The 15,530-nt window shown below is 37.4% G+C and overlaps 1 protein-coding gene across 6 annotated transcripts in view; it reads left to right on the top strand.

Annotated features, from left to right (window-relative positions):
* Positions 1-102: 102 nt before the first annotated feature.
* Positions 103-15,530, top strand: part of RPRD2 (regulation of nuclear pre-mRNA domain containing 2) — an 83,779-nt gene continuing 68,351 nt past the window's right edge. For 3 of the 6 annotated variants that reach the window (XM_074263377.1, XM_074263376.1, XM_074263379.1), the window contains exon 1: positions 283-609. In XM_074263377.1, coding sequence (XP_074119478.1) covers positions 411-609 — 199 coding nt within the window. In that variant the 5' untranslated portion in view covers positions 283-410. Of the gene's footprint in view, positions 610-15,530 lie in introns of all 6 variants that reach the window. The other 3 variants (XM_074263381.1, XM_074263382.1, XM_074263380.1) reach the window with 2 other exon arrangements.

Consider the following 15,530-nt stretch of genomic DNA (forward strand, 5'->3'; position numbering starts at 1 on the left):
GGAAAGGGGCTATGAGTGCAAGGTGCCGGTCAGGCCCCTGCTAGAAGCAGGGTCCCTGCGTTCCAAAACCTTTGCCACTCGGGCCAGAGGTTTAGAAGGGCATTGCTCTAGGCCTTGTACGCCCCTGCCCTTTAGGCGAATCTCCTCTGGTCCCGGACTGGTTTAAACACTACATCCGATTCCAAACTGATCAAAGTGCAAGACTAGCTGCTTCCTCGGCCGCCCCCCCTGAGCGCCTCGGGGCCGCCTCCGGCGCCGGCCCTCCCGCCCCCACCGCCAGCCCAGCCGAGCGCGTGCACCCGCTTTCTCTTTCCCTCTCAGCCCCCAGCTTGCACGCACCCGCAGTGATTGTTTTGCCCGCTCCCGCCGCCGCCGCAGGAGGAGCAGCAGCGCTTGTGCAAGGGGGAAAGATGGCGGCCGGCGGCGGCGGCGGAGGCGGCGGCAGCAAGGCCTCCTCGTCGGCTGGGGCCCTGGAATCTTCGCTGGATCGCAAATTCCAGTCGGTGACCAACACGATGGAATCCATCCAGGGCCTGTCGTCATGGTGCATCGAGAACAAGAAGCACCACAGCACCATCGTCTACCACTGGATGAAGTGGCTCCGCAGATGTGAGTGGCTCAGCGCCGGTTCGGGGCGACGGGAGGGCAGGGGAGGCCTGGCTGGGCCCGGGGGAGGGGAGGACTTGGAAGGAAGCGCCGCCGGAACCGGGCCCACGGCTGCCCCAATCCCCAACCATAGCCGGGCGAGGGGCTTCGGGGGCTGCAGAAGACCGGCTCCTGTGGGGCCGGGCATGGCGTGGGTGACCTTGGGCCGCGGGGCCCGGATCGAGACGGGTTCCAGGTGCTCCTGGCTTCGGAACGGCGCTTGGAGAGCTGGCCGCGGCGCTGGGTTGGCGTGCGGGACGCCAACGGCTTCGTGCCTCTGTGGCCCCGGGCCTCGGCGTGCGCGTCCCGGATCTCCTCGGCCGTCCCCCACTACCCCCCGAACGCCCCAACTTCTTTGTGCTCCGCCAATTTCCCACCCGGGGGCCCGGCGAAGGGGGTGGGGAAGAGAGTCCGGCGCGAGGGGCGGGGGTCCGAGAGTATAAAGCCCTCGGCCGCAGGCGGAGTTCCCACCCCGGCCTTAGAAAGGCGCTCGGCTACTGGAGTGAAGGGGATATGTAAACTTTGCTTCAGCCGAAATGTATTAATCAGGTTCTTTCCTCCAGCTTTTAGTGTTAGAAGAGCATTTCAGCCCCCTTCCTGCCCATAGGCTTAGGGGAACAAATACAGAAAGCACATTTGGAGTGGTGATTTTTTCCAGGGATGGCATTCTGTTACCTTCTCTTTGAATTTTCAATAGAATTCCTTCCGTATTACTGCTTGAAATGGAGTTTCCAAACTGTCACTGAGTGGTGAATTTGCAGAAATGCCCTCATTTTGTAGGAAGAGAGTAAGATGCCAGTCGCTACTTTGTGAAAGAATAGTTAATCTAAGCTCCTCAATGACCTTTCGGAATTTCTTGTCCCTTGTGGCATTATTTCTAGGACTTGCGCCCATCTCGGCTTCTAGTTGAGTTCAGCAGACTCGGGTGGTGTGGTTTAGTTTTGATACTTAGTTTGGCCAATGTGGCCAAAAGTATCCAGGATGCACAGGTTACTGTGGAGAAGTGTTTTGTGTGTTCTCGGATTTGGGCAACAAAAATATGGCAAATATCTTGAAACTCAATTTTTAAAATTGCACTTATTTTTTATTCTTACTCCCTTTGCTTCAGTAGGCCTTAAGTAGAAAGGTAAAACATACAGAGTTGGAGGCTTTATGTCTCTTTGTGTGCAAGTTTGTTGTTGGGAGCAGTGTTTCCAGGTTACCGTGGTAATCACACTGTACTACTAGAAAAGTACAGGACTGCTGGGGTAGTCATTTGTGTGCTCGGATAGATTTTTTAAAAAATTAATCCCTTCCTGGGGAGTAAAAGTCACAGTAGTAAAGGATACTTATCTGTAACTAATAAAGTTAACCAAAACTTTCTATAAATGCTAGTTTTTAGGATTGTTTTTAATTCATTGCTTTTTAAAAATTGAATAACCTTCCATTCTGTTTTAAAACATGACTACCTTATCATTTAAATATTCTTATATTGGCTTGGAGATTGGGGGAGAAATATCAAATATATTGCAGTTACAAGAAGATGCTGTATTTTAGAGAAGCAGTTGATCCTCCCTTGTGACTTTGGGGATCACAAGGCATATATTTATTAAAAGTTCTGGTTCTGATGAAATATATTTCTGTGATTACAGATTTCTTTTTCTGCCCCAGTGTGAGGGAACTAATCTTATTTTAAGGAGTAGAAAAACGATTGATTCAGGCAGGCTTCTTCTCTCAAGTCCTTTTCTTTGGGAGGAGGAGAGGAAAGAGGGGTAGTGAAGGGGAGTATGATTATTTAGCCTACTTAAAAAGGACAGTATGGTTGGAGGTCAGGATTTGGAATCAGGAAGCTCTAGGTTCAGCTTCTCCTGCCTCTAAAGTAAGAGGTCCTGGGTGACCCTGAGGAAATCACTAAACCTTTTTCTGCCTCAACTTTCTCAATTGTAAAATGGAAATAATAGCACCCTTTTCAAAAAGGGTCATTGTGAGGATCAAATGAGATATTTCTAAAGCAGATAGAAAGGTGTCTGGCACTTTCTCAGTTTCCTCTTCTAAGGGATTGGCTGCTTGACAATTAAAAGTTCCTTCCAGTTCTAATTTTGTGATCCTATAAACAGTTTTCTTGAGAACTGCCTGCAGAATGAAGTTATTCTGAGAAAATAATAATGATTCTTCAGGAATTAATTTATATAGTGACATTGCATTTAAATTTAATGAATGACTTTTAACCTTGCTTTTAAACCCTCTGAAAACTCCATCATAAAGGCATTGAACCCTGACCAGGTTTCTAGAGCCAACTGGTATAAAACTGAACAAGTGAAGTTTTATCTTTTGGTACCATCATCCTCTCTTTATCATCTCTGCCTTAATGCTGTCTCTTTACTCTGTCTATGTCCCTTGCTTTTTTTTTTTTTTTTTTTTTTTTTCCTGACAGCCATTGTCTTATTTCAGTCTTTAAGATTTTTGTTGAGTCCTTTCAGTTGCCCTCATTTCTGTGACCCCATTTGAGGTTTTTTTTGCAGATATACTAGAGCCATTTAGCCATTTCTTCTCCACTTTATTTTACAGATGCGGAACTGAGGCAAACAGGAATAAATGGCAGGCCTCTAGGTTCATATAGCTACTAAGTGTCTAAGGCTGGATTTGAGCTCAGATCTTCCTGATAAAGCTACTAAGTGTCTAAGGCTGGATTTGAGCTCAGATCTTACTGACTGGGGGATATGTCAGACACCTTAGCTGCCCTTGCTGAGACTGTATAAACTTAATTTCTACTCCCTAGAATGTTTGTATTTTTAAACTTTATTTTCAATTGTAGAGTAAAAGGTGGAGTACCTTTTTTGAAAAATTTCAACATTTCTGCATCATAAAGAAAATTGAGGACAGAAGTTTTGAGGAGGGATGTGTTAGGGGGTCATGCTTTAGAGGGTTTAGGCGATAACTGCCTTCTTTCAGGCTTCAGGAAGACCCACACTAATTTACCTCTCTGAATCATATATTGTATGATCTCTTTGGGAAGTAACCAATCCAGGCCTGAAGAACCACTGAACTGTTCCATTTCAAGATATTTTATGTAGGCAAGTAAGAAAAGAAACTGATAAAGGTATTAGTGGGCCTAAGCTTTGGCTCTGACATGGCCATTACTTACAATTTTGTTAAATCCTTCTACATCTTCCAGTTCCTCCCTTCAAAAAACAAACAAACTACCATTACTGGTTATTGTTTTTGTGAAATGTCTTGAACATTCACAGATTGTAACCAATTTGTGTTATGAATTCACAGCTACAGATTACATGGAAAGCAGGAGTTCAAAACACATAGGAACATGGCTCTTAGAAGTATGACCTTCCAGCTCATAAGAAATAGTTTAAAAATTGAATGTGTTTAGCTTGGAGAAAAGATTTGGAAACATGATTACATGATTTGGAGGATGCACAAGATACTGAGTTTCCGAAGGAAGTTTTTGAACATTATTCTAAGACACCCCTCCCCCTCTTTTTATATATGAGGAAAGTAAAGTGTCACATGAATAATAAAAAAGCCAAAATTTGAATCACATATGATTCCAATCTCTCTCTGTTCTGCATGGCCCTAAAGAATAGAATTTAAAAGGATGAATAGATATAGGGAACTGCATTTGCCTTAATATAAGAATACTTTCCTAATAGAGGTGTCTAAAAAAAAAAATTAATGGGCTGTCAATCTGAGGCTGAGTGATTGCTTGGGAAGGGGGAACTTGAACTTTACATAGGGATTATATGTTTCTTCAAGCACTAAGATTTTGTGACCAAATGGTCCAAATAGCTTACTAGAGGGGAATGGAAAATCTGGCAGGCATAGGGCTTATTAGGTGCTAAATAAATGTTTTTCATTCATTCATGATCATTCCACCTTTGCCCTTTATTCTCCAGACTTTGTATCTGTTCTGTGCTGGGTTGATTTGGTTTGGAGCAGAGATGGGAAAGAAGGATTGATAAATAATTGTCTTGAATGGTTAAATGTTATTTTGTTTATTCCATTTTTTTCTACAAATAAAATTAGGCATTTTAATTTTAGAATGACTGCAATACAGCCACAGACCATATGATAAATTCATTGTAATCAGGGTAGCAAAAAAATTATTAATGTATTAATATGGTAACTGACAAACCAAGACCCCTTCCTGTGACTGGTCCATAGACAGTTTTCCTTTTCTTTATAGTAAGGCCCTAATAGTAAGACATAATCAGTCCAATCTTTAATGTCACAAAATCTGCTTTACTATGGAAATGAGAACTTATAATAGTATAAACTCTATAGATATAGGCAGTACATATTTCAGCTTGGATGAATTTTCCTTAGACATCTCTAGTTGCATGCCTCAGTTCTCTTCCTACTACAATGCATCTTCCCCTCAGATGTCAAATTGATCCTTCTAAGGTATAAGTCTCCCCGTATCACATCTTGCACTCCCCATTCAAAAATCTCAGGGGTTCTCTATTACCTCCAGTTTTTTCCCCATGACAACAGGAAGAATGAAAAAATCTGGTCTCTTAATTATTACTGTCAGGCTTATACCAGGCTAGTTTATCATATTTCAAGCTGGCTTGTTCTATTTGATTTTCCATAAATTAAATATTTTCTCTATATTTCTGTCATTTACCTTCTATTTAAATACTTGGGTTCTGTCACCTATGTTTTCATGAATTTATAGACTCATAGAAGATATTCTGTACTTCTTGGCAGTGCTAGAGATATATCTTACTTAGCTGTATGATCCATCTACCAGGACCGGGAAAGACTTTAATACTTTGTTGCAGTGTTATTCACCATTATGGAGCACTGTGATAGTTTGTAAGAAAGCATGTTATTTTGGAACCAATAGAAAAACCTTGTCTCATACACATGTGCCTGCCACTCCTCTTCCTCTCCCTAGCCTTGAAGGAGCATTTAAGAAAGTATAGGGAAAAGAATACTGGCTCTAGACAGAAGAGAGACCTGGGTTGAAATCCTACTACAAACTATCAACTATAAACTCTCAGCCTTAGTTATTTCATCTATGAAATGAAAATAATAAATTTTTATAAAAACTATTACCAAACAAGGTTTTTGTGAAGATTGAAAGAAAATAATTTGTAAATCTTTAAAGTACTTTTTGAATGTCTAATTCAAATATAATATGTGATATAATTAATATGTGTTCATATTGTAAGAAATATCATAATACAAGAATGTTGGCTTTGGCTAGGGAGATGGGTTCACATCATATCCGTATGACTTTGGGCAAACTTAGCCTTGTCAGGATTATAGGCAACTCTTCAAGACTTACATAAACTCAGATCTTAGCATTGTATCTGATAAGTGCTTAATGTTTATTTGGTGGGGGGGGAGACTTACATGACAAAGAAAGTACCAGTCTACAAGTGGTAGAAGGCAACATCCTACTCCACTGAAATAACAGGCCTAGTTCCTATTTTATTATTCCTAATGTAATTTTTCAGATCTGTCCAAAATTCAGGAGAAAATAAATTATTTTTTCAGTTTTCCTGAAACAGTACCAGAACATTTATCAGAAGAAATATAATCATCTTGTATAATGACTAAGTTATATTTAAAAGAAAAATTTAACTACCTAGGAAAATTCTGATAGAATATGCTGAATTGGATTTTATGATTTTTGTCTTAGCAACCAATAGGTTTTGACAGTAAGGAGAAAGTTTACACAAATTAAAAAGTAGCATTGGAATTATTTAGGGATTCAGGATGACATTTTGAGGTTTTACTCTCATTTCCAAACAGTTGTAGCTTGTCTGAGCTTCCTGGCATTCACAAATAGTTAACATAAAAAACTCCCATTTGACTTATTGGCCTTGGCCAATCTATTAAAATCAAAATCACTTTACTAAGTATTAATATTTGATTAGGATGAATGAAATTAGTGATTAAGATATGTAAAAGGAACACAAGAGGAAGTATATAATAAATCCCACGTTATTTTCAGAGCTGTTCTATTTGTGCTTCTATTTTAACTTGCATATAATTCATTAGTATATGCCTTCTTTTACTATCACTTCTATTTCTCTACCCTCAGGACTGTTTTTCTTATTCACTCTTTCAATACATTTTGAAGACCTTAAGGTTTTTAAAGGGCACTTGTATCTCCTCCACCCATGAGAATTTTTACTAGTCAGTACCATGTCATATATTGCTCCAGTATATTTATCCTTCTAGGTTTATCTGGGCTCTTGTATTTGCATTTCAAACCACATACATACTTCTGATCTTTTCATCTCAAATACTTAAAAGACCCCTATTTAAAAGTCTCCTTGCCCCCTTCTCAGGATTATATTCAGCTTGGCAGAGTTGATTGTATGTCTTCATCTTTTGGAATGTTGTATGTCCCATGATCTCTCATTTTTAATAAAAACTGACAGGTCTTGTATGGTCCCAACTGAAATTCCTGAATATTTGAACTGTTCCTTTCTGGGGTTTTTTTGCAATACTTTTTCCTTGACATGAGAGTTCTGGGTTTTGGTTGTGACATTCCTGCGACTTTTTTTGGGAGGTGATCAGTAGATTCTATCTTTACTTTGTCCTGTGATTCTAATACATTTGGACAGTTTGCATTTGATTTCTTGTGTCCAGGCTTAAAACAAAAACAACAGTAACCACATTGTTTTTAGGGAGCCCAAAGATTCTTAAAATCTTTCCCTTGTTTTTTAAAGGTCAGTTTTTTCATATTAGTATCTTATTTTATTCTGCCTTTTCATTTTTTTTATTTTGGGGGAATATTTTTTAAACTGTCTCATGGAGTCATTGATTTCTATTTCCTTTTTTCTAATTTTCAGGGATTCCTTTTCTACAAAGCTTTTTCTTAAAGTTCTTTCTCTTCTAAGCTACTCTTTATCCTTCCATTAGTTTCCTTCAAAATAAAAAAAAAATTCGATTTTTTATTTCCTTTAGATACTCATACAGTTTTTGTGGAGAAATCCATTTTTAAAAAAATTTTATTTTATTTTATAATATCTACTTGTGTAATGTTCAGTCTAGCTTTCTGGAGGATATCGGGACCAGCTCAAGTCCTTGGTAGTAGAGGAGGCAGGAGAGCTACCAAGATGGTCAGAGAGAGTCCTTCTTAGCCCTTATATACTCTATTACATTTACATCATTACATCGTACTTTGTGTGAACTATAGAACATTACTGTACTAAGTACTAAGTGTATATGTGAACTAGAGAACAATCATCTCATCAATTCCACTGAGTTAACACCTGGTTTCAAGTGTACTTCTCCAGAGTTCTGGCCTTCTACATACTTGCAGTTGTACTCCCTCCTTTTCAGAGAGCTCTGGATTTGCATTAATTTTTGATACTGAGTGATGTTTTTAAAAAATGTACTCCCTTCTCCAGCTTTAGTTCCTGAACTATTAGTTTGTGCTAAGATTAGGCTTTCCTTCCTTCCTCCTCTTTACACTTTTGAATGTATGGTCAGTTTTGTTTGGTTCTTGTCCTAATCTCTACCTTCAGAGATTAGATCTTCTTGGAACTTTGCGGTTCAGCATGGTAGATGTTCAGGACTGACTCTTTCCCTCCCTCCCCCCCATGTGTGTATATGTCTCACACATACACTCTTTAGACAGTGTTACAGATTACAGAGCCCCTGGTCTCCCTGGAACTTTGTCAGAGAAGTCCTTTGCTCTTGCTGCCACAGATGGGGAATCTTGCAAAGTTCATCCTGTTTGATCTCTCATAATCCTAGGGCTCACTTTGCTTTCATTCTTTTTTAGTGGTCAGGGACTTTTGACAACTTGTTGTAAATTCTAGGGTAGAAGATACAATTACAGTTTCCCATAAAAATTTTTGACTATTATTCAACCTGGTGGGAACTTAAAGGTTTTAATGCTGAAGTAATAGGTATAGTGGAGCTGAGCAGCATGTCCATTTTTAGTGGAAAGTCTGAATTATTTGTTTATGAGATGCAATTTACCTATTTCATCTATCTGAAAAAAATACCTTAAGTCATTCCTATAGTGATTTGAGGTTTATTAATTCAGTGTGTATAAAGTACTCAAATATTTCAATAAAATTCCCCACAAGAACATATTTTCATATTGTCTTGGCTTGTAGTTGCATGGGGTTTTTTTTGTTTTGTTTTATTTTGTTTTGTTTTTTGCTTCTTGTTTTTTTGATCAGGACATCAAATCATTATATTGGTTTTTAGTTGTATTCATATTTATTATTAGACATAAAAACTATGGAAAAATTATGCCTTTTTATGATAAGAAATAATTCCCAATCTCCATTTTTCAAAAGGTACAGTGGCAAAAGTTAAAATTATTTTGTGAAATTTTATATTTCAATATTTCAAATTTGGGTTCTATTGTTTTGTTTGCATTTTTTGCAGACAGTGTAATAGGTTGTTACCATCTTTATCCAAATAATTCCCAGAACCATATCTCCAACCATATCTTTTTACCTCTTCTGAGCTCAGGTTATATACCAGTAGTTGCCTATGAAACATTTCAAGTTAGATAGCTGTTAGTAAGTAAGCATCCCAAGTTCAACAGAATTCAAAATAAAATTCATTCTCTTTCCTCCCAAAATCTCTTTTGCTCCAAAGCTTCCCTAATTTTTTTCAAGGGCATCAACCACTCTTGATGTTACCTTCCTTTCCACATTTCCCTTCACCCCACACATGCCAATAGTTGCTAAGTCTTGTCATTTCTTTCTTCATAGTCTCTTGCTTTTGTGTCTGTTCCAACTCCAATCTATCTTCCCTACAGCTGCCAGGGTGACTTTCCAAAAGCATGCCACTTCCCTACTCCATAAACTCCAGAGCCTCCCTCTTAATTTCTGGAGTCAAATATAAATCCTTTATTTGGCTTGACAGTCTTAATAACTAAGCCCCTTCTTCAGTGTTCTTCTACATTACTCCTCTAAATACCTAATAAGTTCTAGTTTTATTGGTCTACTTGCTATAAATGCACACATGATACTCCATTAACTGTGACTCTCCCATTGACTGGAATTTTCTTACTTATTTTCATCTCTTTCAAGAGCTATATTCTACATGAAACCCTTCCTTATTCTACCATTCCCTATCTTCACTCCTTCCTAAAGCTAATTTTATATGCCCCTGTAATACAGGGACATGTGTTTCTTTATCTTTACATTTCTAACACTTTAACACCCTGCTTTCCTGAGCCCACAGCCACAGCAGGACTTATAGAGTAATTGAATAACAGCTAAAATTTAAATTTAACCCTAACCTTCCCTTTGGTTTTAGGGAGGGAAATACTTTGCATACATTATCATTTCATAGCAAGGATTACTCTTAGGAGGGAAATGGGACATGTATTATTATTCTCATTGTACCTATCACAAGATTATAGAAATAGCGCTGGACCATGGAAGTATTTGAACCTAGCTCCCTGATTTTACAGATAAGAATACTGATAATAAGAGATGTTCAGCAAAACTGCTAACTTGTCTGACATAGATATAGTATTCCACAATGAAGGTAGGGGGATGCCTTCTGTTATTTATTATTTAGGTCCAAACTTGATCATTATAATTTATAGCATTCAATTAGATTGCTTCTTGTTCCTTCTCTCTCTCTCTCTCTGCTGAGGCAATTGGGGGTAACTGACTTGCCCAGGGTCACACAGCTAGGAAGTATTAAGTGCCTGAGACTAAATTTGAACTCAAGTCCTCCTCACTTTAAGGCTGGTACTCTTTCCATTGTGCCATCTAGCTGCTCCTCTTGTTTCTTCTCTTTGCATTGTTGTGTGTATATTGTTTCTTGGTTCTGTTATCATTTTACATCAGTTCTTATAAACCTTTCCCTGTATTTCTGCTCATCACTTTATACAACAACATTCTATCAAATTTATGTACCATAACTTGGTTTTTAAAAATGTGTTCTTATTAATCTATGCAAGGCAACTCAGTGAATAGCCTCAGTGAATAGCCTGAATCTAGTCAGGAATACTTGAGTTGAGATCTCAGATAATGACTATCTAGACAATGTTTCCTCATCTGGAAAATAAGGGTAATAATAACATTCACTTCTCAGGATTATTGTGAGAACAAATGAGATCACAAAGATAAAGCAAGCTTGTAATACAGAAACTGACACCTGATAAGTGCTATATAAAAATGTTAGTCATTAATAGCTTTTGTTTTCATCACCAAAATTTCTCCCAGCATTGTTTCCCCATCCCTGGGAACCATCTAACAGAATAAATAATTTATTTTTATAATGAAAGAGGGAAAATCAACAAAATGAATTAAAATATGATGACCTTGCAGAGGAATGTAATGAAAGTATTTTCTCATTTTTTCAAGTCATGCTAATTTTTTATACCTTTGCAACATTTCACTTTTGTTTTGTTATTTTTTTTCCATTTCCATTATCATTATTACATTGCCTTGATTTTCTTCATTCTGCACCAGTATTTGGAAATCTTTTCATGCTTTTTGAATGTATCATATTTACTCTTTATTATAGCCCAAACATATTCTTTAATATTACTGTGTTGTCTGGCTAGCTTGTCACTTGTTTAGAATCAGTCCAATATAGTATGCTGTTTTTAAAAAGTTACTTATTATATTGATGCTGTTAAGAAAAATAGATAATCATTTCCCAAATTTCCTGTCTATAATAGAACTCTCCTTTTGTTAACAAAAAAAAAAACCCCAAAACCAAAAAACATACCCAATCATTGAGCATATCTTAGAATGTAAGCCTTATTCTGTACCTGTGGTCAATCACCTCTCTGCTGAAAAAACAGAAATGTCTCCATACCTTTCTGATTTGTATTTTGATAGAGGTTTTTTGTAAGTGTTTTCCTTTATATTACCATAGTCTAACTTTACTTCGTTTCTGCTTACTTCTCTACATTAATTCATGTATGTCTTCCTAAGTTTCTCTGAATGTCTTATGGTTCTTACATTGTAGTAATTATGTTGCATTCAGTTTGACCAGCCTTTCTCCAATCCATGGACACACCATTGTTTTTCTTTTTTTTTGTATTTTTTCTTTTTTCCTCCACTTTGTTTGATTTAATATTTTCCCCATTGTTTATTATTTATATTTAAACAATTTTGTTATATTTGTACATTTGTATATTTGGTTTTTTTACATCTGTTTGTTTACATTTACATTTTTGCATTGTTGAGATGTAGATTTTCTCCCTTATCCCCACCCACAATTAAGAAACCACATGTGAAGTCATGTAAAACATTTCCATGAAAGTCATATTGTAAAAGAGAACATAGATCTCCCACTGTAAGAAAAATAAAAACCCTCAAGAGAAATAAAGTTTGAGAGAGAGAGAGAGAGAGAGAGAGAGAGAGAGAGAGAGAAAGAGAAAGAGAGAAAGAGAGAGAACACTTTAATCTGTTTTCAGACACAATCAAATTTCTTCTCGGGGTATGAATAGGATTTTTCATAAATCCTTCAAAGTAGCTGTGGATCATTGTACTGCTGAGAATAGTAAAGTCATTTACAACTAGTCATCCCAGAGTTCATAGAGGACTTTGGAAGGTTTTTTTTTTGGGGGGGGGGTTAATTAGAGCATCCTGCTCATCATTTCCCATAAAACATTAATATTCTATCACAAAAACAGCTACTCTAAATATTTTGATATATATGAGACTTCACCTTCTCTGATGTATTTGGAGGGATATACTCAGTAGTGGTATTACCAAGTTACATGGTATAAACAATTGAACTGATTTCTGATATGCTTCCAAATCATTTTCCAGACCTGATTGAACAAATCTATAATTCCATAAACAACATAGGTGTATAGATTTAGAACTGATAGGGACTTTGGAGGTCATCTATCTAGTCTATCCCCTGTCATTTTATAGATGAGAAAGCTGAGATCTTGAGAATTTAAGTGATTAACCCAAGGTCATACAACTTCATAACCAGAAGGGACATCAAAGGTTATCTAATCTCATTTCCAATTGGGAAACTGACAGTTTGGCTTATAGAGGTTCAGAGGTTTGCCAGTGATCACACAGCTAGTAACAAGATATGAGACTTGAAGCCTGGACTTCCAAATCTGAGTCACTAACTGGCTAATGACTGTCAGAACCCAGCTTTTAACTGAGGTCTTCTGATGCATTTCTCTTTTCCACCATACCATTACTGTATTAGTATGCCTGTCTTTCCACAGTCACTCTAATATTGACTTTTTTCCCTTACCCAGTTTACTAAGTATGGCTAGGTTACATTCTTTTGTAAATAATGATATGGAGGATTTTGTCCTATGATTGTTGACTTTTTTTTTTTTTTAAGTCAATTAGTCCACAAGCCTTATGTGCCAGACACTGGGTCTGTCTGTCAGTCTGTCTGTCTCTGTGTCTGTGTCTCTCAAATCTTGCAGTGGAAGCTGCCTCAGAGAATATCTAATTCAAGTCCCTCCATTTTTGTATCTGAGGGAACTGAGGCCCTTGGATGGTAAGCAACTTAGCCAAGATCAACAAGGGTAGTAAGCAGTATTAGAATTGGTATGTGAACCTACACCCTCCAACTATAAAGCTAATACTTTTTCCACTGAACTATACTATCCTCTTATGAATTTTTCCTCTAGTGGTAGATCCAAAACCTTGATCCCTTTAAGTTTTTTTTACATTAAGGAAAATATATTTGCAATCCATTTGTTAAATATTTAGTACAAGGTATTAGCTTAAACCTAACTTTTGCCAAACTATTTTCAAGTAGCTTTCCTTACAGAACTTGTCAAATAGGGAACTTTTTCTCAATTGTGTTCTTGGATTTATCAAGACTGAGCTTCTGAGTCCTGCTCATTGAATCTGCTCTACTGATCCACCTATCATTCCACTTCTTTTGTTGTTGCTTCTTTAGTAATGTTTCAACTCTTTGTAACCCCATGAACCATAGCACACCAGACCCTTCTATCCTCAACTGTCTCCTAAAGTCTGAATTCATGTTTGTTGTTTATTTGACATTATCCATTTCAACCTCTGCCATCCCTTTTTCCTTTAATTTTTTCCAACATCAGGGTTACATCTAATGGATCCTGTTGATTTCTTATCTAGCCAAAGTATTTAAGCTTCAGCTTCTGTGTTTGATGTTCCACTGAATAGCCTAAATTAATTTCTTTCAAGTACTGACTGATTTGATCTTCTTGCTGTTCAAGGGACTCTCAAAAATCTTTTCCAGCACCATAATTCAAAAGGGTGGATTTTGCAGCATTCATCTTTCCATTACTACTCTTCTTTAACTCACTTCAAGAAGCTTCTTAACTGTACTTTGTGCCATCCGAATGATGTCATCTACATATCTGAGGTTGATATTTCTTTCTTCCTGTAATTTCAGCCTGAGGCTGGATTCTACTTAACTAGTACCAAATGATTTCATGATTACTGCTTTATAATATAGTTTGAAGATTGTGCTAGTCAGTTGCTTTTCAGTCCAATTTTTGAAAACTATGTCCTTTGAAATTTTTGATCTTTATTCCTCAAAATACATTTTTGAATTTAGATGGCAAAGTGGATAGAGCACTGAATCAGGAATACTAATCTTTCTAGTTCAAATTTTGCCTTACACACTTACTAGCTATGTGATTCTGTACAAGTCATATAACCTTGTTTGCCTCAGTTTTTCTATTTGTCACATAAATTAGAGAAGGAAATGATAGCCCATTCCAGTATCTTTGCCCTTCTCCCCCCAAAAAAACCCACAGCCAACCAACAATTCTTTGGGAAATTATTCTGTCACTAAAACTATAAATTTTATTTGTCTCATTCTGTACTTTTATCAATCAGTAAATATTTATTAAATGCCTACTGTGTTCTAGGAACTGTGCTAAATTCTGGGGATACATAAAGAACAAAAAATAATCCCTATCTTGAAGAACCTTACAATCTAATGGAGGAGACAGTTTGCAAGCAAATATCTACAAAGAAGGTTATACACAGGATAAATAGCAGATGATTAGCAAAGGGAATGCACTGGAATTAGCAGGGGGTTGAAGAAGACTTCCTTTAAAAATGAGAACTATCTTTGAATCCATCTTCCTTACTTTTTCATGACACTAGTCCACCAAACAAGTCTTAGAAATAAGATTAGTCTGATATGACATGGGTGATTTATTTTTTGTTTTTTGCTTTAATAACTTTTTATTTTCAAAATATATGCAGTTTTCAACATTTCCCCTAGCAAAACCTTATGTTCCAAATTTTTTCTCTCCCTTCCCCACTCCTCCCCTACACAGCAAGTAATCCAATCTATGTTAAACATGTGCAATTCTTCTATACGTATTTCCATAGTTATGCTACACAAGAAAAATATGATCAAAAAGGAAAAAAAATGAGAAAGAAAACAAAAAACAAACAAAATCAACATAAATGGTGAAAATATTCTGTTGTAATCTACATTCAGACCCCTTGGTACTCTTTGTGGATGCAAATGACTCTCTCCATCACGAGTCTATTGGAATTGGACTGAATCACCACTTTGTCGAAAAGAGCCAAGTCGGGGCAGCTAGGTAGCGCAATGGATAGAGCACTAGCCCTGAATTCAGGAGGACCCAAGTTCAATTCTGGTCTCAGACACTTAACACTTCATAGTTGTGTGACTCTGGGCAAGTCACTTAACCCCAGCCTTAGGGGGGAAAAAAAATAATTGATCATTGTATAATCTTGTTGCTGTGTACAATGATCTGGTTCTACTCACTTCACTTAGCATCATTTCATATAAGTCTCTCCAGTCCTCCCTGAAATCATCCTGCTGATCATTTCTTATAGAACAATAATATTTCATTACATTAATACACCAGAACTTATTCAGTCATTCTTCAACTGATGAGCATCCACTCAGTTTCCAGTCCCTTGTCACTTTAAAAAGAGCTGCCACAAACATTTTTCCACAGGGGGATCCTTTTCCTTTATGAT

This window comes from Sminthopsis crassicaudata, chromosome 4, assembly GCF_048593235.1.
Source record: "Sminthopsis crassicaudata isolate SCR6 chromosome 4, ASM4859323v1, whole genome shotgun sequence".
Classification (NCBI taxonomy): Eukaryota; Metazoa; Chordata; class Mammalia; order Dasyuromorphia; family Dasyuridae; genus Sminthopsis; species Sminthopsis crassicaudata.